The 26472-nt window shown below is 37.1% G+C and overlaps 1 protein-coding gene across 1 annotated transcript in view; it reads right to left on the reverse strand.

The window, feature by feature from the left end:
- DNAH14 (dynein axonemal heavy chain 14) overlaps nt 1–26472 on the reverse strand; it is a 390346-nt gene that overhangs the window by 76342 nt on the left and 287532 nt on the right. The window contains exons 54-63 of the mRNA XM_046678097.1: nt 24179–24376; nt 21604–21765; nt 19301–19492; nt 17915–18096; nt 13133–13241; nt 12470–12595; nt 9156–9250; nt 5518–5677; nt 1080–1211; nt 606–701 (exon numbers count right to left, since the gene is read on the reverse strand). Coding sequence (XP_046534053.1) covers nt 606–701; nt 1080–1211; nt 5518–5677; nt 9156–9250; nt 12470–12595; nt 13133–13241; nt 17915–18096; nt 19301–19492; nt 21604–21765; nt 24179–24376 — 1452 coding nt within the window. The remainder of the gene's footprint in view (nt 1–605; nt 702–1079; nt 1212–5517; nt 5678–9155; nt 9251–12469; nt 12596–13132; nt 13242–17914; nt 18097–19300; nt 19493–21603; nt 21766–24178; nt 24377–26472) is intronic.

Below are 26472 nucleotides of genomic sequence, written 5' to 3' on the forward strand. Positions count from 1 at the left end.
ATAACTACATCAAAATGTAAGGAGTAGGGAGAAAGATTTTCTAGGCCAAACAAAAGATGTCAATGGGCTGAACTTGCCTGCTAGATTGCTGTCACTGAAGTAAATCACTTTACCCATTCTCAAAAGCAATGTGAGCTACATAGCTGACAGGGATCGATGATTTCAATTCTAGTTCTAGTTCTCAAAATGATACTCTATTTTAATTTGAAACCAAGATCTTTAAGGAATAACCATGTCTTTACAAAGCAACAGAGAGTAATTGATATAAACAGGTTAAGCACAGTTTTTTAAGAACACAAATTGATACTAAGTCTTTGGCAGATTGAAGTTACAAAGAGCTCCTGGGAGAAATTTGGTGAAATGATAAACTAGTATATTATTGACATAATAATTAACATTATTGAGTGTTTTATTATGTGGCAGGCACTAAGATCTTTACATATAATATCTATATTATTTACTTAATCACAATTAATCTCTTCACTACCTTTGTTATTATCCCCATTTTATCTTAAACTGATAAACTCTACTGAAATAACTTTTTCCTGATATTTTTGTCTAAACATAAAGATGTTGAGAGTTTAACAAGTAAAAACATTTCTTACCAGCTGTAAACCTCTTTGTTTCTCGGCCAACCTTTGTCGTGCGATTTTTAGGATGTTTTGAGCTTCAGTTACTCGGATTTGTTTAGGGCCCACCACCTTAACAAGAATGGCACAACTGTGAAGTGTTGGAAAAGTCACGTTCACTGTTAAAAATGTCACTTAAGTTTGAAAGACATTTATAGGTGCCAATTCTTAAACTTTCCTAGAATTATATGTACAAAAGGGATATAAAGTAGTTTAATATGTTGAAACAGATTAAAACAAACAAAACAACAGCATATTTGCCATAAATAAAAGAATTTGACAGGAGCACCTATTATCTGTGTGAAGTAACATAATATATTTGATTAAAGTGTTCTTCATTACGTATTCTTTCCACAGAAGTTCATTTGAGCAATGTTAAATAAAAATTATTTCTGGGACTAAGATGTGTCACTTCCAAATTGTTACAATATTTACAAGGAAAAAGCATACCTTCTGTACTTCATGGTAGTTATTCAAAGCTATAATCCACTGGCACATAGAGCAACAAGCAACAGAAACTAGAGCAATCTTGTTTGGGTTGAAATCAGGTAAGATTAAAATTTTTTTCAGCTTCATGAAAACCTAGAGAGAATACAGTTCATGCATTATATGAGAAAGAAATGTTCTTGATCTGAAGTTTTCCCCAATCTACAGCACAATGAAATTTTACTTCATATAAGAAATACTCAACTACTTTTCAACAGTAGAATCAAAGACACATACCTGGGTAAAAAAGGGCTCTAGTATCAGTAATTTTTTTAAAAGGAGAAGAAAAACCTCTATTATAAACATCTTGTTATTGCTATTGTTGTTACAGTAGCTTTGCTATAGTTTTTTAAAAGGAACTCCATTTGAAAACAAAAATAAAATAGGTTAGCTTTCTCCAGCTTTGCGGAATTTGGTGTACAAGGAGGTCTGAAGTCTCCTTCTTGAGCATCTTAAATGTGAGGTGACTAGAAATACCATCCTCCACCTTCTCCCCTCAAGAGGCATAACAGCAGGGCACAGTCGCTATGCAAAAGCCTGTCTAGGCAATGATGGTGGTATAGCCTGGGGCACACTGGGGCTCACTGAGGACATTCTCTAGCTTAGTTGTGTCACACGCCCATAGGTCGGTCTCATTTAAATGGTACAACCTAATTTAGGGTTAAATATGTAGTATTTCCCATCTATTTTTGGGAGTTATAATCAGAATGAAATCCTCAGACTGAGATTCCTTTTCCCTTCCTTTCCAACCAGGCATTTTCTCTCTTGCCTGGAAGGACAGACCCCTTTTGCTGAATAACTTAGATGGCAGGTGATCTAGTCTCAATTTATTATTGATGTTCTTATTATCATTTAAAATACTGTTAGGCTTTTAGTCATTTCTTTAGATGAGCTATTAATTATTTTAAGCTTGAAACATCTATTTAAACAAAATCACAGGGAATCATTTTTGCTAAGAATGCTTCAGAGAGTGAGTAATTATTGCATTAATTCATGAATAATATGAATATCAACAATAACATACTGCTAAAAAAATTCACCTTGTTCATATATTACCCTATACTTCCTAATAGCACAGATCATCATTGTAACTAATTAACTAACTGTGTCCTAGCTATTTAACGTCTGTCTCCCCGATTATAGTGTAAGTTTCATAACATAAAGGAACGAGTTGGTCTTGTAAACTATCACAATGTCTCTTACAAGGAAGATACTCCATAAGTATTTATTGAATGAATTAATGGGTATTCACCCCTTCAGCCATTTATATGCCTTTAAATCTGTCTGCCCCTGAACTTAGCTCTTAGCTCAGCAACTATGTAATATCCCCATCAGGATAGTCTTCTAGCCTGTACACATTATATATTTACAGAGCCACTCCTCCATTTTTAGGCATTTGTTATGGCAGCAACCATTTCCTGGTACCAAAACCTGTATTAGTCTGCTGTGGCCGTTGTAACAAGTTACCACAAACTGGATGACTTAAACAACAGCAACTTATTCCCTCACAGCTCTGGAGGCCAAAAATCTGAAATCAAGGTGTAGGTAGGGCAGTGCTCCTTTTGGGGGCTCCAGGGGAAAATCTGTCCCTTGCCTCTTCCAGCTTCTGGTGGTTACAGGCATTACTTGGCTTGTGGCAACATCAGTGGCATTTGGCCTTTCCATCTACGTCTGTCTACACTGTCTTGGTAGAGGCCTTTGTAACCTCTTGCCTATCCTGCTATACCCCTTTCGTCTTCCTACAAGACTCACCTGTCCAGCATGGCCTGCCCCACTCTACCGGTGCCCTGAACTCCACTGCTTGCTCAAGACTTTGGCCCTGCCCTCACCCTCCTTGAAGTCCTACAGCGAAACTACATTCCAAATTAAATCTGCTTCAGTGAAACCCTTCACTAGGTATCCAGGCTACCTTATTTTCTTTAATTTTTTTCTGTGTTCCAAACTGTACTCATCTCCTCCCACATAAATTAATATCTGTAAAGTGCCCAGAACTGTGTCTGGGACATATTGTTATATGAATATTTGTTATACAGATAAAAATAAATATCAAAGATTTGGTTTAAGATGGTGACATAGGAGGATCCTGAACTTACCTCCTCCCATGGACACACTGAATCTACAGCTACATATGGAACAATTATCTCTGAAAGAAACTCCAAACCACCTGAGTGACCCCTATACATTGGGCAAACAAGAAAAAACTTACATCGAATTGGGTAGGAGAGGCTGAGATACAGTCTCACCATAAACCCCACTCCCAGTGTGGTGACCCACAATTAGGAGGGAACTCACAAGCCAGAGGTTTGCCCTGAGGAGTGAAGGGTTTGAACCCTATATCCGGCACCCCAACTTTTAAGACCTGCACCTGAGAAAAGAGCCCCCAAAACACCTAGCTTTGAAAGCCAACAGAGCTTGCATTCATGAGACCCACAAGGTTATGGCAATCTGGAAAACATTCCTTAAAGGGCTCATGCAGACACCCGCCCCAGGGCCCAGCGCAGCCGCAGCCCAATGAAAAGTGCCTTGTCTTTTGGTGAGAGAGGCCTATTTGCTTGTCTTAAAGCTTCAGCCTGAGGTGCAGGCTTCTAATTAACATACCTCAAGGAACAAAAAAGAAAAGAACAAATGGAGGCTAAAGTCAGTAGAAGGAAGGAAATAACGAAGATCAGAGCATAAATAAGTGAAATAGAAACTAAAAAGACCAATACAAAAGATCAATGAAACTAGGAGCTGGATTTTTGAAAAGATAAACAAAATTGAAAAACCTGTAGCTAGCCTCACCAAGAAAAAGAGAGAGGACTCACATATAAAATCAGAAACAAAAAAGGAGACGTTACAACTGATACCACAGGAATACAAAGGGTCATAAGAGACTATTAGGAACAATTACATGCCAACAAATTGGACAACCTAAAAGAAATGGATACATTCCTAGAAACATACAAACCTACCAAGACTGAATCATGAAGAAACAGAAGATCTGAACGACTGATTACTAGTAAGGAGATAATCAGTAACCAAAATCCTCCCAACAAAGAGAAGTCTAGGCTTCACTGGTGGATTCTACCAAACATATAAAGAAGAACTAATGCCAATTTTCCCCAAACTCTTAATTTTTTCAAAATTATAGATGGATAGAAGAAGAATAACACTTCCAAAGAATAGAAGAAGAAAGAACACTTCCAAACTTGTTTTATGAGGCCAGCATTACCCTGATATCAAAACCACACAAGGATACCACAAGAAAACAAAATTACAGGCAAATATCCTTCATGAACATAGATGCAAAAATCCTCAACAAAATAGTAGCAAACTAAATTTAACAATACATTAAAAGGATTATACACCATAATCAAGTGGGACTTATTCCCAGGATGCAAGGATGGTTTAACACTCACAAATTAATCAGTGTCATACACCACATTAACAAAATGAAAAATAAAAAAAAGTGATCATCTTAATAGATGCAGAAGAAGCATTTGACAAAATTCAACATCCATTATCATAAAAACTCTCAACAAACTGGGTATAGAGGGAATATATCTCAATATAACAAAGGCCATATATGACAAGCCTACAGCTAACATCATACTCAATGGTGAGAAGCTGAAAGCTTTCCTCTAACATCAGGAACAAGACAAGGATGCCCACCCTCATCACTTTTATTCAACATAGTATTAGAAGTCATATCCAAAACAATTAGGCAAGAAAAAGAAATTAAAGGCATGCAAATTGGGAAGGAAGAAGTCAAACTGTCACTATTTGCAGATGCAGGTGGTCAAAAGGTACAAAATTCCAGTTATAAAACAAATAAGTCATGGGGATGTAATGTACAGCATGGTGACTATAGTTAATAATGCATGTATTTTATATTTGAAAGTCATTAAGAGAGTAGATCTTAAAAGTTATCACCACAAGAAAAAAATTGTAACTATGTGCGGGATGGATGTTAACTAGACTTATTGTGGTGATCATTTCACAATATATACAAATATTGAATCATTATGTTGTACACCTAAAATTAATATATGTCGTATGTCATATGTCAATTATATTTCAATAAAAAAAATCTCAGACAACTTTATCCACTCATCACACTTCCATAACATAATATAATCCATCCAGAAAGACTTTTTCCCATGATTGGCCTTCTCTCCATTTTCAGTATTTAAAGAGATTCTGAGGCATGACATTTTCTGATTTCAGTGATATGTTGTTTTCCCTTGACACTTTCAGGAAATTTATTATGTTGGGATACGCAGCTTGCTCTCTTATCTTTTAACTTTCACCATTGTCTTCCAATTCTAATAGAGAATTCCAATTTCAATATTTCTATTTGACTTCTACAGATTATAAATACAGAATTCATCAATTATGCATTAATTAGGGATCAACTTTTTACCTTCTCAGGTATGCTGTCCTTGTCAAGGTTAATCAATTTTTTTAGGAAACCAGTTTCTGAAAGAAGTAACTTTGCTGTAGCCCAGTTAGGTTTCTTTTGCAGAATAATACAAACTGCATTCATGACAGTCAGTACAAGGAAGGGAGGCCGTGCATATACTCTGTAATAGATGGTGAAAACTGAATCAACTTCGCAATTGAAATCAAAAGCACCCTGTAAACTATCTCAAAAAACAATATACCCAGATTTTTAACAAGCATTTTGATAAGGAGAACTATTTGCCAACATACAGCTATTTCATTTTTTGGGTATCTTTAAAAATTTGGCTGTCATTAATATATGGATATTTCTGCTTTAGGAAGATGAAATGCATAAAACTTCAATATGTAGAACATCTGAGTTAGAGTTTAATTCTTTTTATTATAAACGTATTTGCTGCAGAGTTCTTTAAAGTAGGAACTCTCCTATTTCATCCTAGTGTTGATGTACGGATGACTACTTGACGGAGACACTGTATGTATGTGGGAGGGGGTAGGTGGGGTCAGCCCTATTCTTGTGACTTAAGGGGTGCTGCAAGATGCAACTCCCTTAAACACATCGTCTGACTTTTCTTAATCCTGATACAAAATTTCTATCATAAAGATCACTGATACACCACAGGAGGGGTGGGAGGGTAGATGGGAATTTCTCTCTCAAGTTATTAACAATGGATTACTGGAACATTGGAAGCTGCCTCTTAGCTGTATCCTAATCAGCTGAGATGCCACTGCACCACCAATGAGAATTTGACATTTTGGAAAGCCAGAGGTCAGAATAACATTCACAAGAAGTAAGTTTCAATGAAAAGCCACAAGGGTGGTGGTTGCTGTGAAACAGCATTTGGGACTTGGAGCAAAAGGGACAGATCCATCGAGGGTAATGAGTCTCTCCCAAATGAAACTCATATAGACTTCCCGAAAGAAGGAAGGCAACAAAGCCAAGTTTACATGCACAACGTTATCTACAAGGGTCACCAAGAAGGTCCTCATGCCTTAAATTTCATCATTATGGTTCATTCATTTGGATTAATCTTTGTTTCTTTAATAGTCTACTCTTGAAATGCAGATTTTTTTAGGAGGACTAAATAATTAAACCATTAACACCTTACTTAGAATTAATTTATTAGGTTGCTTTTCTGAGATTATCAATCTGGCTTTTTTGAAATAATGAGAAAGACAATAATGAACCAAGAGGGGTGATAGGCTCCATAGAGGAGAAATGAGAGCTCCAAAAACTAACTTTTCCTCAATTTTGCCCAGGTTTGACTCTTTTTAAAGCAAACTTGATGGGAATATAGCTAAATTAAGTTGAAATGTATTATCTATGAAATTTTAAATGTAAATTAAAGGGAAAATAGATTTTAATTGACTATAGTTAAATCTACGAGCCACTTTCCAGAAACAAATATTTGATTCAAAGTGAGACCTAGCTACACTGGAAGTCTGCTTTGAAGCCCTCCATTACTACACAGAAGTACTCTGTCTTGGACTCTTACTGGTTTAATTCAATCTGCATTTTCTACTGCCTTCTTCCTTCTTCTAGTGGCTAATGTTGCAAATTGGCAAAGGCTTGTACTGTCATGGGGCAGTCATTTGCATTTTGATGATGGAAATAGCATCCAGGAAAGAGAATGGACTAAACTGTAACTGCTAGATGTCTCTGCTGCATGTCCCAAGAATAGCAACAGAGATCATATTACAGGGCATCTCATTTTTTTGGCATTTTAACGTGAAGTGAAATGCACAGTAGTAATCACAAGGGAGAATCTTTTAAAATAACCAACAACAAGGCATATGCAAGGAACTCAAGGCCAAGGCTAGTTTTCTTTTGCTGTTGTAGTACTAGGACAGGAGGAAGGGCCTGTTTGATCAGAGGAAACTTAGCACTAAATTAACTTTTATTGAGAACTTGCCTTATGCCCGACTCTAGTCTAAGCACTTTACATGCTTTAGCTCATCCAATGCTCTCAACATCTGTTATCCCTGCTGCACAAAAGGGAAGGTGAGGTACAGAGAGGCTGTACAACTAGAAAGTGGCAGTTTCAGGATTCCAACCCAGGAAGTTTGGTATCAGAGCCCAAGTGCTTAACCACTGTAATACACTGCTCGTCAGAAATTCGGCTTGCAGGAACTTGAGCTGTTCTCTCTCTCTCAGGAATATCTGCAGAGAAAAGCTAAGACAATACAACTTCTGGAACAGAGTCATGAGGTATGGGAGGGGGTCTATATTGGGAAGCGCTGGGCCTGCTGTTTCTCCGACGTCACCTCCTGCACGCCCTCTTGCTCACTGAGCTCCCACCCATGCTGGTCTTTTGCAGTTCCTGGAACTCATCAAGTACATTTCTGCCTCATGACTTTCGTGTTTTCCATGCTTCTGCTTAGAAAACTCTTCCTCTAGATACTTTCCTAGCTTACATCCAAACTTCATTCAGTTCTCTGCCTCACTGTCAGCTCATTAGAGAGGCCTTCCCCAACAGCTGACTACTGTAGTGACCTCAGCACCTAGAGTGGGGCCTGGAATTTAGTGTGCACTCAATATATCTGCTGAATGAATGAATAAATGAAAGCATAAGAATGAATACACATGAATGAGGTAAAAAGGAAAAAGAAGTCAAGAATTAGTTCTCTTCCTCTTGCTTGTCTCTCTCTGTGCATTTATTTTTCAACTTCAGGTGGAGTAACTTCAGCATTGTGATATGCTCTGCTCTTCTCCATAAAAATACATCGAGTTTTAAAAAAAGCACTTTTGTCACTTTCTATTCTTATCCCCAGAGTTAATAATCTGTTATAAATATTACAGTAAATTTGTTTCACATTTCTGCACCATTCATTGAAATACTACTTTCCATAAATAATGGAAAACAACACATTCCAAGATGTGACAGGCAAATTCCCATTGTTTGCTGAGTTGGAGAGCTTGAGTTAAGTATTATCTCACCCAAAGATTCCAATTAGAACTACCAGATTAAGATCTTTGTACCTTAAAGTATTTCATTTCTTCTCCTATTTTCTTAGGAATTTCTCTTCCGTCGCTTTTCCCCACACTGGGAAGGCTGGCTTTGGGAAAGGGCACAAGGGAAGTGCTGCCCCTAGTGACACCTTGTGGCAGTGGCCAACACTGCAGTATCAGCTGTGTGTGCGTTCAGACAGATCTGAAACGCACTACAGCTAAACTGCCGTTAGCAGCAGTGCTGTCAATATTGTCCTCTTACTTTTGGAACCACAGGTCAGGGGTTTATATAATCACCGTGGTTTTTCTTTCTAGTCTAGGTAATACAGTATTTTATCAATTCTAAGATTCACATTTTTACACCTCCGAGATTGGGATTCAGTTTAAAACCAACGGCACTTCATACAGTTTACTTGGCAGTATTTTTTCTTTCTTGAGGGTACATGAAATACTGATATGCCCTACAGTTGATGGCATCATAACATCAATAAGATATAGTATTTAACACACAATGAAAATTTTAAAGTAACCAAGATGGGTAAAAATGACAATCTAAAAATGTATGAATATTGACTTAGTAACTTTTATCATGTATTTATGTTTAGTTTTGAGCTTTTCCAACTTAAAAGGAACTTAGGTAAATCACTCACCTTAACTCAGAGACATCAGCTTTATCCAGGGCATTCAGAGCCATGATTGCCTTCTCTAAAGCTGGCAGTACACTTTTTAGTTCATTGGCAGTTTTCTGAAATAAAGTTATAAGCCCCCAAATACATATGAATGAATACAGCTGCATATTTTAAAATCTTATATTTTGAACCGGAAAGTATAATTTGACATTTTTACAATGTCCATAAGTTATGCAACATGCATGACGTAGGTGTATACACACATGTTTATACTGTAGGAAATGTGTGTTACAGTCCTAAATATCATGTATTAGGCAATCTCTGATGAGAAGATATTTGTGAGAAGCAAAAACACTGCGTGGTTTCTGCCTTCTCTATCAGACGCAGTGTAGTAGTAACAATGCCGCTTTGAGGAGTGGTCCAGTAAAAGGTGGAATTGCTGTGAAGCGAATGAAGCTTAGGCTTAGCACCCTCCCTTGCACAGGCCCATTCCAAGGTCCTGGAAGGGGCTCTACCAATCGGTTTGTAGGGTTATATGTTTTTGTTAGACTTGCAGAAGTCAGACATTTCACCTGCGATCATCAGTTCAGACCAATTTCTCTTTACATTTTGACTCACTCTGTCAGGGTTCCTATCACGTCAGGTGGTGCTGGAATGGCTGTGCAGACTTTTGGGATATGGCTAAGGGGCTGAGTTGGGAATTACATTTATATTGCTCACAGCCACTTCTCTGTATAGTTAAGTGATTGCAAACTATCTCAAATAGGCATCACTTCTAAAAAGACGTCTGTTGTCCACTGTTCCAACTTTCCTGGTGATACGACATTCAGGTGCAGGGTGCAACACTATTTTCGTATTGTAATAGGAACTTGTACTATCGTGCCTGGCAAGCACCAGAAGTACGTGGGTAAAGGAGGAGAAACAGCATTTGCAAAGTATGGATGCAGAATCTGGTCTGTTTATTAGATATACAAAATTGTAAGTAGTGGGTTAGAGTCTCTTTGACACCTACTCAAAATGGAAGCTCACTCCTTCGTGAGTACACTTAGTAACGTGGCATATACTATTCTAAACCTACCATACATTTTTCCTTTTTTTGATAGGAGTTAAGCAAAAAGAATTCATCAGAATTCCTGGGTTTTTAGGTAATAATTACTGTATTTGGAAAGATGAAATAATTGAGAAATTACAGATTCCTTATATAGATATATGTGAAAGAGACCTTATTTATAATTTTTAATTTTTATATACAAATAAATAATTAAGACAAAAATTTGGGGAATGTTAAACAGTGATTGAGTGTTGAAATCAATAAAGATTATTTTGATATTGAGAAGCAAAGTGTAATGAAAAGTTTCAGATCATACCAAAGCAATAATTTATTAAGAGAAAAAAATAAATTTAGGATAGAAGTAATGATCTGGCTTTTGGTCTGTTTAATAATCCAATTAATGAAGAAGAATGCATCATATGATCACATTGGAAAAATTCAAAATTCTGGTTAAGTTTGTAAGAAATATTGACGTTAGTAAAAGTTTAAATATCAGAAAACACCTCTATAATGAAGATATTGGCAGAAAACTGGCTAGTGAATGTTCTCAATTCAAATAGTATTTAAAATTAATCACTGCACATGGAATCTTGAAATGCCATTGCTGCTTATACCAAATTTGACAGCAATACTAAAAATGTCCATGACATTATCACTGATGAGTTATGAACTTGAAACTTTTCTAAACTATCAAAATGAAGAACATTGTGATTAACTATGCTAAAGATTCCATAGGTAATGATATTACAAAATGATTATCATAGGACAACTAATTGCAGAGTATACAGTGAAAAAAATGTAGAAAAAATATTACAGGGTGTGTAAGGCAGTTAATTACTAAACATTATTATGCTATTTTTCTAGATTCTGTGATGTTTGTAATAATTGTCAGCTTTTAAAAATTTATATTTTATTTGGTTTCTTTACTTATTCTAAATAAATATTCACCTTCATGTCTAACGGTGAACTAATAATTTTGCATTCTTTTGAAAAAAATATGGCCTCAAAATTTTATAAGCTTCATTCAGGTCCTATAAAACCTGGATGTGCCTCTGAAGCCAGATTACCCCTTGTGGTATAGCAAAAAAACCCTCATTAATTCCTCTATATCCATTTTCTTTTGGCCTAAAAAGTTGAAGACTGAAATTAAGCTGTACTCATATTTAACATATTTGTTAACAGCCTTCATGCGGTTGGCCCACAGAGGTCATGGGTTGCTCACACTGACACTCACGTGGCACCCTGAGGGAAGTGGGAAGCTCCACAAGTTAGAAGGGTTGGCAGTGGTGGCTTCCCCATTTCCTAAACACCCAGCACATTAGAAGCCCTGCAGCTTACTTAAGTGCAAGTGAGGGGATTTACCTATTAGCTTATCTAGTTTGAAGTAAATTAGACACCGCAGATAACAGAAGTCCAAGTGAACGATGGGAAGAAGGCAGGCTGACCCTTCTCCTATCCCTGGTGTGAACTCTTCTTCAGCCACATTAAAACGTGAAACAACAATGATCTGATCTCACGTGACAAAAAGCCAGCCAAAAAATTCTGAAATTACCAAAAGGACTGTTGAAATATGTTTTCACATTCACTATTGTTCATGATAAACCTTCCCCTGGGCATTTCTTGTCCTTTGGGATACTAGCTAATGATAGTCACTCACGTATATAATTTATAAATAAATAATTACACATTTATTGGGGGTTTAGGCTTATACACATATTTTTAATTGGTGGAGATGCTTGATTAAACGTTCGTACATGGAAGATAGATGAAACTCCACTCTCCATCTCTGAGCAGGAGTGGCTGCTGATCAGACTAGGGTTGAGTATTTGTTAATTTGCTACGCCAGGCTGATTCCTGTTGGCAGGGGAATTGGCCAGTTTAAAAAGAGGATTATTTAGTCAATGAGAGAAATGACACACACCAAAGACAGTCTCAAGAGCTGCTTCATTTCCCGCAGGTGTTCCTCTTGGAGGCCACGTGCACTTTTGATATGGCGTAAATGAGCTTCTGTTCACTGTAACCAGAAGAACCGGCCTGTCTCTTCCTAGGATTGTGGGTTTCTCACGAACAGGAACCCTGTTGTCTTTGTACTCCTTGTTTTCATTTAATAGTGTCCTACATGTCATAGGCACTTAATAAATGTTTGTTTAAATAAAAATTAAAAGTATCCAAAGTTGGAAAACTATATATTTAAGAGCAGTCAGCCTGACCTTTACATTTTGGAGTCAGGGAATAATTTTATAAATCTCCAAATTATTTTTATTGATTATATTTTTAATTTTACCTGAGCATAATCTTCCACAATTCTTACTTCTTCTGCCATAATTTCTTCATCCTGTTTAACAAGCACCTGAACTTTCTCAACCACTTGTGAAACTTTCTGTAGTTTTTCTACTAGGATTTCTTTTTCCTAATGAACCAAAGAATTCTTCTTAGCACGAAATTTAAGGGATATGATATCTCTTTTTATTAAAGAGAAATTCAAATAGCTTATTTCTTATTACAAAATTTATCAAAATCAGGTTGAAATATATTTTTTTAATAGACTAATAAGGATGACTACATTAAATATCACTTCACACAATACACATAAAGAATGATAAGTATGAGTTTTGGAATACTCGGCAGACAGCAAGTTACCACAGCACATTTCAGATGGATTTAACTAATAACTATGGAATTTTTCTATGTGAGCTTTTACAATTAGCTATATACCTATTACACATTTAATTATAAGATATAATGATGTTTCTAAATTGCTATTATTGTTGTTATTACTTTCCTCATTTTACCAATAAGAAAACTGAGACTAAGAGAGGTTACACAGCTGCATGGTAACAAAGCTGGGATTCTAATCCATATTTGTCAAGAATCAGAGCCTTTGCTTTCAAACACTGTTCTATATTAAACTATAAAATCTTTAAAAGAGATTTCAAAGCAAACACACCTTTGTTATTTGTTCTATTTGAGGGCCAAGAATCAAGAGCTCCTCCTGCATATCTGTAACTAGAGTAGTTGCTTCCAGGATCTTGGATAGACCCATAGAAAAACGATTCCTGAAGGCAAAAAAGTATTAAGAAGGTAGAAGATACGACAAAATATTAGCAAAGCAGGACATACTGTGAACATTAGTTGGAAGACAACATGGTGAAGATATCAATTCTCCCCAAATTGATATTTAGTTTTAATGCAGTTGCTATCGAAAATGCAGTACGACTTTTTTGTAGATATGGACAAGCTTACTGTAAAATTTATATGGAAAGGTAAATGAACTAAGATAATTAAAATAACTTTGAAAAAGAAGAATAGAGTGGGTAGAATCACTCTACCTGATTGTACAGTAACAGTAATCAAGATTATGTGGTATTGGCAGAGGGACAGACATGTAGATCAATGGAACAGAACAGGGAACCCAGAAATTAACCCACACAAGTACAGTTAACTGATAACCCACACAAGTACAGTTAACTGATTTTTGACAAAGGTGCAAAAGCAACAGAGGAAGGAAAATTTTTTCCACAAATGGTGTTGGGGCAGTTGGTTATACAAAATGAACCCTGACCTACATCTCACGCCTTAGGCAAAAATTAACTCAAAATGGACCACAGAATTAAACGTAAAAGGTAAAACTATAATACTTTTAGGAGAAAACATAGGAGTAAGTCTTTGGGATCCAGGGCTTGGTGAAGAGTTCTTAGACATGACAAGGGAAGCACAATCCATAAAGGAAAAAAATGGATAAATTGGACTTCATAAAAATTAAAGCCACTTTCTCTCTGAAAGACCTTGTTAAGAGGTTGAAAAGAAAAGCCACCAACTAGAACAAAATATTTGTAATCCACATATCTGACAGGACTCATGTTTAGAATATATAAAGAACTCTCAAAACTCAACAATAAAGAAGTTGAACTCATTTAGAAAATGTGCAAAGGATACGAAGAGATAAAAAGGATATATGGATGGCAAATAAGCACATGAAAAGATGTTCAACATAATTAGCCATTAGAAAAGTGCAAATTAAGATCACAATGCTATATAATTATGCACTTATTAGAATAGTTAAGATAAAAAATAGTGACAATACCAAACACTTGCAAGGATGCAGAAAAGCTGGATCTTTCATACACTGGTGAGAATGTAAAATGGTACAGCTACTTTGAATGACAATTTGGTATTTTCTTAAAAAACTGAACATATACTTATGATTTGACCTAACAATCACACCCCTGGCATTCACCCTAGAGAAATGAAAATTTACATGCACACAAAAACCTGTACACAAATGTTTATAGCAGCTCCATTTATAATCACTCCAAATTGGAAACAGCCCAAATTCCTTCAATGGATGAACAGACAAACTATGGTACATCCATACCATGGAATACTATAGAGCAATAAAAAGGAAGAAACTGTTGATACATGCAACAGCTTGGATAAATTTCAAAGGCATTATGCTGAGTAGTAAAGCAATTGCACTTCCTCTATGTAAGGGTTAAAATTGTAGAGATGGAGAACAGATTAGTGGTGGCAAGATTTGGAATGGGAGGAGGAAAGGAGTGGGAGGAGGAAAGGAGTGGGCGTGACTATGAAGGGGTAGCACAAGGGACATCTTTGAGGTGATGGAAAAGTTCTGTATCTTGATTGACATTGTGATTACACAAATCTATACATAGGATAAAATAGAGTAGAACTATATACACACATTGTACCAATGCCGATTTCCTGGTTTTCATATTGTACTATAGTTATGTAAAATGTAACCACTGGGAGAAATTGAGAAAAGGTACACTGGATCTCTCTGTACTATTTTTGTAACTTCCTGTGAATCTAACTATTCCAAAATAAAAAGATTTATTTTTTAAAAAGCTATAAGATAAAGTTGAAAATTTTCCATTTACCTATTTGCTAGAATAAAAAATTTAAAATATACAGTTTCTATGGAATAAAATAAAGTAAATATTTTAAAATCAGAAGACTACTGATATTAGTCAACAAAATTTTAGTCCTGACTCTACCAAGAGAGGTAACAAGCATTATGGAGCATTTTTTGAAAAATGGAGGGGCCACCCCCATGGCCTGGTGGTTGAGTTTGGCATGTTCTGCTTCAGCAGATCACAGGTTCAGATCCCAGGTGTGGCCTACCCTATTCATCAGCCATGCTGTGGTGGCGACCCACATACAAAATAGAGAAAGACCGGCATAGATGTTAGCTCAGGGCTAATCTTCCTCAAGCAAAAAAAGAGGAAGATTGGCAATGGATGTTAGCTTAGGGTGAATCTTCCTTAGGAAAACAAAAAAGGCAAGATAGGGTCTCTACTTCTTGGGCTTTCATAATCTAAAAGAACATTCTCACCCATGCCTTTTAAATCGTCAATTACATAGATACTCTCAGTATTTGATTTTTTGATCTAACTAGGACAGGTCCTCAAAAACTTCTCATCTGGATTACTATAATAGCTTTTATTCTTGTATCTCTCCAATTTGTACCCCATTCTAATACTTGAGTAAACTTCCTAAAATACAAGTCTATTTATATTACTCACCTATTTAAACAGTTATTATTTGTTGCATATAGGTTAGACACTGTGCTTAGCATTTAATCTGTAAATATATCATCCCCAAGAAGGGGGTGCAATTAAAACTAAAATGGACTTGTAAAGGAAAAACTGAAAAAGATAACTGGACAACTGAAGCTCAGCTCCCAGTGGAGCACACACTCAACACAGACTATTTGGGCTTTAAAGGTGATAATTCCTCAGAAGGGTATCTCCCATTTAAACAACATTTAATTATAAGTTTTGGGGTGGGGAGAGGTGTGGATTGGCTGTAAGAGACCCAAATCACATAATTAACCCTTCCCACTTTTTTTTCTCCCATGTCTACCTGTGGGAAACTGGGCTACTGGAATTTGTGAGCAGCAAAGAAGGGCTGGGGAGTGGGGACCTATAGCCCAGTGCTTCTTTTACCACCTAGCTATACTTGACAGATATGAGCAGTTATGAACACTGATGATAACGCTCATGCATATAGTCACAACTCTTAAGGTGGTCCTGGTACGACCCACACATCAGGGGCTGGGAGATGTTCTAGGATAGTATAATGTATACAAGGAAGAAACTACCTAGGAATGTGTGTGGGTATATGGTGTGGGTAAGACATGGGGAACACTGGAAAAAGGGTGAAGTGATTGTGACAGGCACTGATCACACTAATCACATGGCTGTGAATGGAAAGCAGCAATCCTGGGTGGTGGGAAGGGGACACTTTAGAAACCCGGGGGTGGGAGGTGGGAGGAGAATCCACTAATCTCTCCTGACTCTTGCCTACAGGGCATCTGGCCACTTTACCCAGACTGCTGCCACCACCCTCAATTTAACCACTCACCAACAAAAATCTTAACCTAAGGACTCTCAGAAACCTTCCAGTGCTGCTAACTCCAGGAGTGATCAGCCTTTACTTAAAACAACAGAATGGGATTAACTCCCTGAACTAATATGATTCCTTTTAGACTTATTGTATTCACAGATTACACCAACTGATATAAATTTAACTGGTGTGGAATCTGCCATGTCCCACCTGACCTGTTAACAAAAATTTAATAAAATTAGACCCTGACCCCACATTAGCAAAATGCTGCTGTTGGGGTTGCTACTACTATTTATGTAAATGTCAGGCCTATACTTGTCAGCCACACACAAAGTAGTCTAAACTTTCTAGCATGAGTGGTGATGAAGAATTTCATTGCCTTGGGCTTCCTGCTAGCCATTTGAGGCAGAGTATGTTTGACTGCCAACGCCTCTTGATGCACCTGTATTAATAACGTTTTTAACTGGCTTGGCTCCAGATAGGGAGCCTGGCTGTGGTCTATCCTCCAAGGGAAGTCATAGTATGGCTACTCTCATCCAATGTTGCCTAAGGTAAATAGAAATGATTTGATCCAAGCCCCTATTAGTACAATTAATTAGGGTATTGGATAGGTTGGCCTATTATTTCTAGCTGGAGACTTGGCAGGTCTGAGGATGGAGTTGTAGAGGAATGGCTCTCCCATGGCACCCTGGCAACATTTCATGTCTCCACATAGATCATGTAGGCAAAGTTTACTACAACTGATTTTAGTCCTGGCAAAACACCTTGTGATCCTCCTAGAACATGAGAGCGTGGGATGCTTCTGAGCAGACGCCACAAGGCCACTTGTCATTCACTTCCCTATCTTCCTGGGAGACTCATGAGACTGTCTCCTGGGTTTTGATTAGGTATGAGACTTTCTGCCTCCTGGTTTCTCCCCTGTCTTCCTAGGTGCAGCTGGAGGCTGTAAAACTGCTTAGCTGCAGCATGACATGAGCTCCTCAGCAACACGGTGTCCCACCATCTGTGTTGCAGTCATCCGGCTCCTTTTATTTTGGTGTAGTCTCATGGGATCAGGGGCATGGGGAGTAGTGTACCTGTGGCCACTCCTGCTTTCATTGCTGTGTAATTCACAGACTGCCTGACTCTAACCATCACTGCCTTTTCACTGGCTGAGTCTGTTGGTCTTGCAGGGACAGAGGCAGCCTTTGAATGTCCACAGGGGAGACAGCCAACTTACCTCTTTTAAGGTAGTCTGCAGCTTTTGCCTTTTTCCTCCACTGAAAAGGCAGATCTGGGCTCACTGTTTTGTATTTGTGTCTCTTTTTACAAACAGAAGAACCGACGTAAAATATATGTTTCTGATTTGGTCTCAAAGCCTTACCTCTGTGTTTGCATTTCCTTCTCTCGTGACCTTAAAATGTGAGCAAATGTATCCATGAATCGCAAGAAGCTACTGGGAGTGATATAAAAATGCCTTCTGGTGTTTCCAAAGTATTTTATGCTCAAGTCTTTTACACTTTTGTGGATTTGCACACATGTTGGGGCAAGTTTTTCTTTTAAGTTCTGAAAAATAATAATTTTTAAGAATTAAGAGAAAGCAATCCAAATATAGATCAAAAAAAGAGAAAACTGAACATTGTGAATAACTTGAAATAGTTTATCATTTCTGAGATGTGGAGATATAGAAAAAGGCCCTGGATGGATGAGACCAAGAATATATGAGTCTTAATGGTTGGGATGGTATTAGGGTGGAAAGGCAACAATATGGACAATGACTAATATCATGCCAGACTCATTCTACTAGGCTTTATCCTTATTTCTGTTACAGACATCCAAGGATTTAGGGCACCGTTGTCAGTGGCCAAGGTTTATGGTGCTTCCTTTGTCTCTCATCTTCCTTTCTTAAAGTAGGCTATCAATAGCAAGACCCTCAACTTCCCTGAGTAAAACAAAGCTGCAAAAATGTAAGAACTCAAAGGATATATAGATACACAGGTGGGCAAAACTGGAGTAGAAAGAGTATCCCCTTTGCTTAGATTTGGAGAGAATTCTGACTTAGACATAACCCAGTCCTGGTTACCCCTCTCCAGTCCACCAAGCCTAGCCAATCACCTGGTTACTTTTAACCTAGCTGCATTTTCTTCCTGGTTCCACTCTGTCTCTACTGTTTTTGGCCATTGCTTTCCTCGAACACGTGGACAAGTAAGATCACAAGGCTCCTTCTAGGTCCCACATTAAGTTTCAGGCCTCTATGCATTTACAACTTCTTTTGTCAGCACCCCACAGGATCTTCAGTTGAATCAGTCTAGAAAAGATTCTTACTTACTTGTGACTCATAAATTCTAAACTAATTTTGTATGTGACTTGTGCTCTCATTTCTCTGTAGTTTTGCTGTTGCAGCCAAGCCAGAGAAATTTACAAAAAATACGCAGAAGGTTGCAGCATCCTTACCATAGGCTCTGGTATGCAAAATGGAGGTTGTTTTCCTTCATGGAAATCTGCTGTTCACCATGGGATCAGAATAGTGAAGAGACCCAGGCACTGAGGAATTTGGGCATCTTTGAAATAGGGTTAATCAGGGGTAAAAAAGATGGGGAATTGATAAAAGAGTCAAAACAAACACTTGACTTATTTCATAATTTTGCCTAGAGCTGCCTATTTTTGCCCACCTAGGGTTCGTTGCTATTCAGAGACAGGATACTGTCAGATTCTGTTAATAAATTGAAACCTTCCCTTTTATTTAGTTTCTTAAAGAGGTTATATTTACCTCTCTGTTTTCTAAATCCACCTTTTCTTTTAAGAAAGAGTTGGCTACAATAAAGAGAGCTTCTTCTGGCCAATTCTCATACCAGTCGATTGTGCAGGCACTAATCATAGAAGGATATACTCTACAATTTTGGCGGAGATTAGGTCCTGCAGGACTCATGGTCATAAAAATATGAAGATTTTTATATATTCTCTGAAAATTAATGAAAATACAAGTTGTTAAAAGGTAATCCACTGCTTTGAAAAAAATATTATATTGAAAATTATATTTAAAACTTGTTTCAGTTCTTTCCTTAATGGGTGGACTAGAGGCTCATCAACTGGACATTGAGTGCCCGCCATAAGCAGAGCCCTTCCAAGGGAAACTACCAGTCCCACAGTGCTCTTCTGAGCAAAGCAGCCAGGTTCTGTTCTATGTGCCCCCACTGTCTTGGCTTCAGCTGAATGGACTGTGAAGGGGAGGCAGTGAACTCCAGAACATCTCTTGTTTAAAACAACTCTTTTGAGGGGGTCTGGTGCTAGAGTTCTGTTCAGTAGGGGACCTCATATCAGATGGTGATGGGTCTGACAATTTAACTGTTTCCTCTGGGGTGGTGTGCATTTAAGACCCACAGAAGCTCAAAGTGAGAAACAATCAGATGAATTAAAGCTTTCTGAAAGACACAGAGAGAAACAAAGATCAATGTTATGGCTAGAGCATCAGGGAGATATTAATAAACTCCTACAGTTGAAGCATTACAGCTAAGCAACATTAGATCCTGTACAATTTTGCAGGTCCTAGGCAAAGTGCTAGTTTCTATGAAGTGTGCCTGCATCCTTTCCTCCCATAACACCTGGCTGTGCTGCTGCTGTTCTGGCTTCATGGAAGGACTGGGCATGGGGCACAGATTGCTTCCCTATCTCCATGTGACATTTTACAATAAAACCACATTACTGAAAGCAGCTAATGTTCCTTTTAACTCAAAAAGTTCCATTTGTACAAAGTGATAATATCTTTGAGTATCAAGTAACCTATTTTGCCAAGTAAGTGTGGTAAAGCTGAAAGAAGACGAAAGTGTAAGATTTCCCCTGCTTTTTGTCTTTAAAAAAATTTCCAAGAGCAAATTAAACTGCTCAGTGCAAAATTCATAAGATACAGAAATGTTTAAATTAAAAATGAAATCAACTTTCTTCGCTTTACCCATCACCAAATTCCTACTTGAAGATATCCAATGTTAACAGTTGAAAGTGTGCCTTCACTATTTATTATTATTGTCAAACATTTTTGGGAGTATGGTGTATATACATATACATATATGTATATATACATATATATATTCCTGGTGTTCCTGGTTTATTTTTTATTTCTAGAGTGCACTGTTCTCCACATTCCAAATAAGAATTTCATTGTTCTTCCTTACCACTCACAATCTATTGGTTAAACCAACAACAAGGCACTAGAGTGCCACAAGTTATCAGGATAACTTCTATCCTTCTTTCTACCATGGCATTTTAAAATATAACTCAATCCAAGTATCCTTTCATATGATATTGTTCTCTCTCAATTGTGGATTCCATTTCTGGAATCTTTTACATCTTCTTCTTGTGCCAGATCACTAAGTATCTCTTGAGGAATGGAGCTTGGCCCAGTTCAATTTTCAAATAACTCCATGATAAGCAGAAAGTGGCACCAGAAATAAGTTGACCTGTGGTACTTTCCCAGCGAACATTTTGGTTTGGGGAATCATTTCTATCTGTTCACTAAGCCATTGGTCAATCATCATGCCTTAAAGACCCAGAAAGTCTAGTTCATTGGTCTAGTCTATATGTCTCACCAAACTGGTCCTTTCATAGCTACTCAACTGCTGAGTTCATTCTGAATATCACCTGCTCTATCTGGCTGATTTCTTTCTGTACCCACACTTCCTGGCCAATTCTAGGGCTATTCAAAGGGATGAAAGAAATCTTGTTTCTTGCCTTTCCAGACTCGTTATCAACATGACTGAAATGAAAACCACATTGGCCAGGAAGGGATCTCAGTGCAAGAAATAATATTGGGATCTTATTTCTCTCGTCTTTGCCTCTAGCTGCTATTATTTTTTTAAGCCCTTGATAGCCAGTCAGGCCCCTATCTTTTTCAATCTTTGGCCTGCCTAAGAGAATGGTGTGTCTGTGCATAGGGATGACAGCCATTATTGAAGCTTGACAAACTCATTTAAAGAACTAAAGAAATTATCCAATTTGAAAATCATATACAGAATTATAAACATAGTCTACTTTTAATTTAACATGACAATTTTATAGAGCCAATTCACAAATAAGTACCTTTTGGAAGAATGAAAGTAAAGATTGCCTATTATCAATATAACCAGACTGTTCAGCCAGAGATCTAATCCTTAGTGCAATAGAATCCAGTTCCTCATTTTCAAACAAGTCAGGCATTTTTCCCAAATTGAGGATGCCGTTCAAATCTTCTAAAAACGACTCCTTCAGTGAAACATATATTTAATTAGGAATGAGTAAATTATTTATATATTCTATCCTAAACACATAAAATTGAGAAAGCAATAGTGTTTAAGGAGCATTAAGGTTAATTTTTTTAAATACTAAACTTCTCTCAATTCAAATCCATTAAAGATTTTTTTTCTGACTTAAAATAAGCTTTATTGATCTGTTCATTCAATGAAATATTAGAGAACATATATTTGGTACTGACAGTATGCCAAACACCTGTGTCATGCACTGGGGCAAGAGGTATGGAGGGGTGGACACAGTGATGAGTTGAGCGGGGTCTCTGCTTCAAGAACTTTATAGAAGACTTCAGTCCATCTACTTTTGTGTTTGAATACTACACAAACTAGGAATAACATGGGTGAAAAATTATTTTAATTTAACCAAGTTCATCTCTATCGAAGGTTCCGAATCAAATGGGAAAGGTAACAGAGGAGAAAGAAGAGTGAAAGAAACTCTACCAGAGGAGTTATTATAAAAAAGCATGAACATTTTGGTTTTGAGAATAAATCCAAGCTTTCTTTAAAAAAAAAGAAAGAAGCATTATTAGCATTATGTGCGCCTCAGGATACTCCTCAGATGCTCACAGGTTTCTGGTATTTCAGCCCAGGTGGCGAAGGGCAGGGAGCTAGTGGGCAGTCTCCAGTAGAGGCCAACAGAGGTGACACGGGGCTAACTGCTTTCCTGTCACCCAGACATGATGGAGAACCACCAAACACACTTAATAAACACACTGACTGTTACTCACTTGTCGAGAGTTCAGCTAAGGTACTCCACGGCATTGCTCCCTCAGCATCCATTTTGTTTGGCCAAGCGACCTGTGGGGGTCCTTAAACCGACACCAGCCCCTCACGCAAGCGCATGCCCCAGATAACAGCCCACAGAGTCACAGCCAATCTAAGTTGCTGGTATGACTTCCCCAACAGCCCTTGTGATCACAGTCTCCCTGCCTCCCAGGGCCTGTATGCTTTATGTGTCCTTTAGATGAGACCCCGTGGGGCTTACCCAAACCCCGCTCTTAGGGTTTGAATTCACCAACCCAGCTCTAGCCTGGGAAACCCAAAGCACTCCAGCCACGTGCCCTAATAAAGGCATGTGCCCCAGGTCCTGCCTTTCTCTGTGTGTACCCTGCCTTGACTGTCCTCATGTGGCCCCTGGAAGCGTGCTGTGTACTTCCTCCAGGGGGACCTATGAGTAATAAACTTCTCTATTTCAAATTCACTTGTAGTCTTTTGTGGAAACATATTTCACCATCTGGGACCCTGTGCTCCACTTAACAAATGTTAATTTAACAAAATCATAACACTATTTTTTTGATTCACATGGAAAGCAATAATGTAGCCAGAAGAAACCTGGAAAGTATGGAAGGGAGTCCAATGAGCTTGAAGTCCTTAACAACATGGGAATAGAGGAGCCATGTTCATATCAGCTCTGACTTGACAGTCTTTTCTAAAAAATGATTTATTAAATTAGAGCACTAGGCTCCTGGCATGGGAGAAACTACATATTCTGAAGTCCAGAAAGAAAGCATCTGGTAGAAACCTCAACCAGATCAATAGAGCACGATATTTAAATTTTGGCAGGGGAGAATATATAGCAGAAAAACTGGATATTATGGAGTCCTGCAGACATGACATGGCACTTGGATTTACTCTTAAAATATGACATGAAAGAAAAACACAACTCTAGAGAGAGGGGTCCAGTTTTAGGAGAAAAAACAAGATGAGAGTCTGAAACAATACTAATAACTATACATTTCTGAATCATAGATAACAAACAATGTTCCCTTGACACTTTGCCACAAAGAAGTAAATCCCATCTGAAATAGTACTCCTAATTATGCTTTGGCTGTAGAAGTGTATAACTTATGCAAAACAATAGATTTTTTAAAAGGTGGGTGATTAATATTTTTTGTTTGTATATAAATGAAGTATATCCTGTAAGGAAAGTCCTAAACTAGATGGGAAATTCGAGGGATAGAGGAGAGAACCAGAAGCCTCAGCGCTGTGAGAGCACACTGGATTACATGGTCAGAGAGGGGATACAGATGGTAGCGTTTTTTTAAAAACACAGATTACAAAACTAGTTCAGATAGAAGATGGATGACTTCAGTTACATAGATAAATTGCTTTCAATTTGTCAATTAAAATGAAAATTATAAAGATATAGAGAATGCTTTTGTTGTAATGCTTGTGCAAAATTATCTACAGCATGATTACAAACATATAAACTCTATGGGTTATGACTGGATAAGGACAGAGAATAATGAAAAGAATTGATAGGATAGGTTAATAGGACTATAGATAAATATTTTCTTTTCAAATGTTAAATTTTAGGGGGCTACTTAAATATCAAACATTAGCAAATAATAAAGACAAAAAGCACTTACCTGATCTGGGTTTAAATTCGTAACTATCAAAACAGTGGGGATCCCTTCTAATCCTGCTTGAATAAACACCTTTTTAAAGTCTTCTTTGAATTCTGTGTAGGCATAATTGTGAGACGTAGGCACTCGGTATAGTCTGTTTTCTGTCAAGTAACAGGCCAAGGTTGTACAAGTTTCTTTTCCACATCCATCTGTTCCAATCTTTGGAAGAAAAAAATCCAACAGGTAATTCCTATATATGTTCTGGAAATCTATCAATATATAGTTTTTTATTTATATGTGCTAGAAATTTACAGCAAAAATATCTTAGACTATTTTTATAATCTTTTTGTAAGATATATTAAACATAATTAAAGTATTTTATCAAAGCGTTATAAGGCACTCATACACATTCAAAATTTTCATCTTTTCTCTTTACATCCTCTTGAACTATGTAAGTTCACTGGAAAGATAACATAATCTGGCAGAACAGCAAAGGTAGGCTTATAAATCATCATTATGCCACTGTCAATATTTCATTCTTCATTTATAAGAATTTAGATAGGTCTTTTCCTATTTATTTTGAGCAATAAACACTTAATAAGAGCTCTTTGGTAGTGATGACAGAGCTTTACCTTTTTTAACAGCCTTATTGAGGTATAATTTGAAGACTATACCTGTTTTAAGTGTACAAGTCAATAATTTTTAGTAAATTTACTAAGTCATGCAACCATCACTACAATCCATTTTTAGAAGATTTCCAGCACCCAAGATGCCTCAAGCCCGTTTGCAGTTAATCCTCATTCCAACCCGCAGTCCCAGGCAACTATTAATATGCTTTCTGTCTCTATATATTTGCCTTTTTTGGACATTTCCTATAAAAGGAATTACACAATACCAAGTCTTTTGTGTATGACTTTCCACTTACCATGATGGTGTTGAGGTGCTTTCACGTTGTGTGTATCATTCCCTTTTATCGCTGAGCAGTATTCTATTGTATGGATAACCACATTTTGTTTATTCACCTCCTGATGGACATTTGCATTGTTTCCACCTCCTGGCTATTATACTAATGCTGCTATGAACATTTGCGTACAAGTCTTTGAGTGGCCATTTGTTTTACTTTCTTTTGTGTAGATACATAAGAATGGAATTGCTCAGTTATAGAGTAAATATATGTTAAACTTTATAAAGAATGGGCAAATTGTTTTCCAAAGTAGTTGTACTATTTTACATTCACATCAGTAATGTGTGAAAATTCCAGTTTATCTACATCCTTGTCAACACTTGTTATTGAGCACCTTTTTGATGACGGTCATTTAAGTGGGTGTGTAGTGGTATCGCAGTGTAGTTTTAATTTTCATTTCCCCAGTGATTAATGATGTTGAGTATCTTTTCATGGGCTTATTAGCCATTCATGTATCTTCTTTGGTGAAATATCTATCTAAATCTTTTGCCCATTTAAAAAAATAAACATTTTATTTTAGAAGAGTTTTTGATTTACAATAAAATTGCCAAGATAGTAAAAGACGATTTTTATATACCCCACATCCAGATTCCTCTATTTAGTATGATACATTTATTACCATTAATGAAACAATGTTGGTATGTTATTAAGTAAAGTCCATACTTCATTCAGATTTCCTTAGTTTTTATCTAATGTGCTTTTTCTGTTCCAGGATTCCATCCAAGAGACCACATTACACTTAGTTGTCACTTTGGCTCCTCTTGACTGTGACAGTTTCAGATTCTCTTTGTTTTTGATGACCTTGACAGTTGCAAAGAGTACTGGTCAGGCAGTTTGTAAAATGTTCCTCAGTTGGGATTTTCTTAGTGACTAGGGTTATGTGTTTTTGGGAGAAAGGCCACAGTGATAAAGTGCTGTTTTCATGATGCTGACCTTGCTCACCCGATGAGATAGTGTTCGTCAGTTTCTCTATTGTAAAGTTGCTCTTTTATCCCCCTTTCCATACTGTACTTGGGAGAAAGTCGCTAATAGTAGCTCACAGTTAAGGAGTTATGCTCCAACTCCTTGAGGGCAAAGTATCTACATAACATTATTTGGAGTTCTTCTTTATGGGAAATTTGTCTATTTTTCTCCATTTATTTATTTATTCAATAATTTATTAATATTTATGGACTCATGGATATTTACTATATACTTTGGGTTATAATCCCATACTACTTTATTTATTTGGTTGTTTCGGGTATGGCCATGGGGAGCTCTTTTAGTTGGCTCCTGTGTCCCTTTGACCTACTCTCATCATTTTGATTTTTTTTTTAACACTTCCTTTCTGGTGCTACAAGATAATCCATGT

The sequence above is a fragment of the Equus quagga genome, chromosome 12, assembly GCF_021613505.1.
Source record: "Equus quagga isolate Etosha38 chromosome 12, UCLA_HA_Equagga_1.0, whole genome shotgun sequence".
NCBI classification, from domain to species: Eukaryota; Metazoa; Chordata; class Mammalia; order Perissodactyla; family Equidae; genus Equus; species Equus quagga.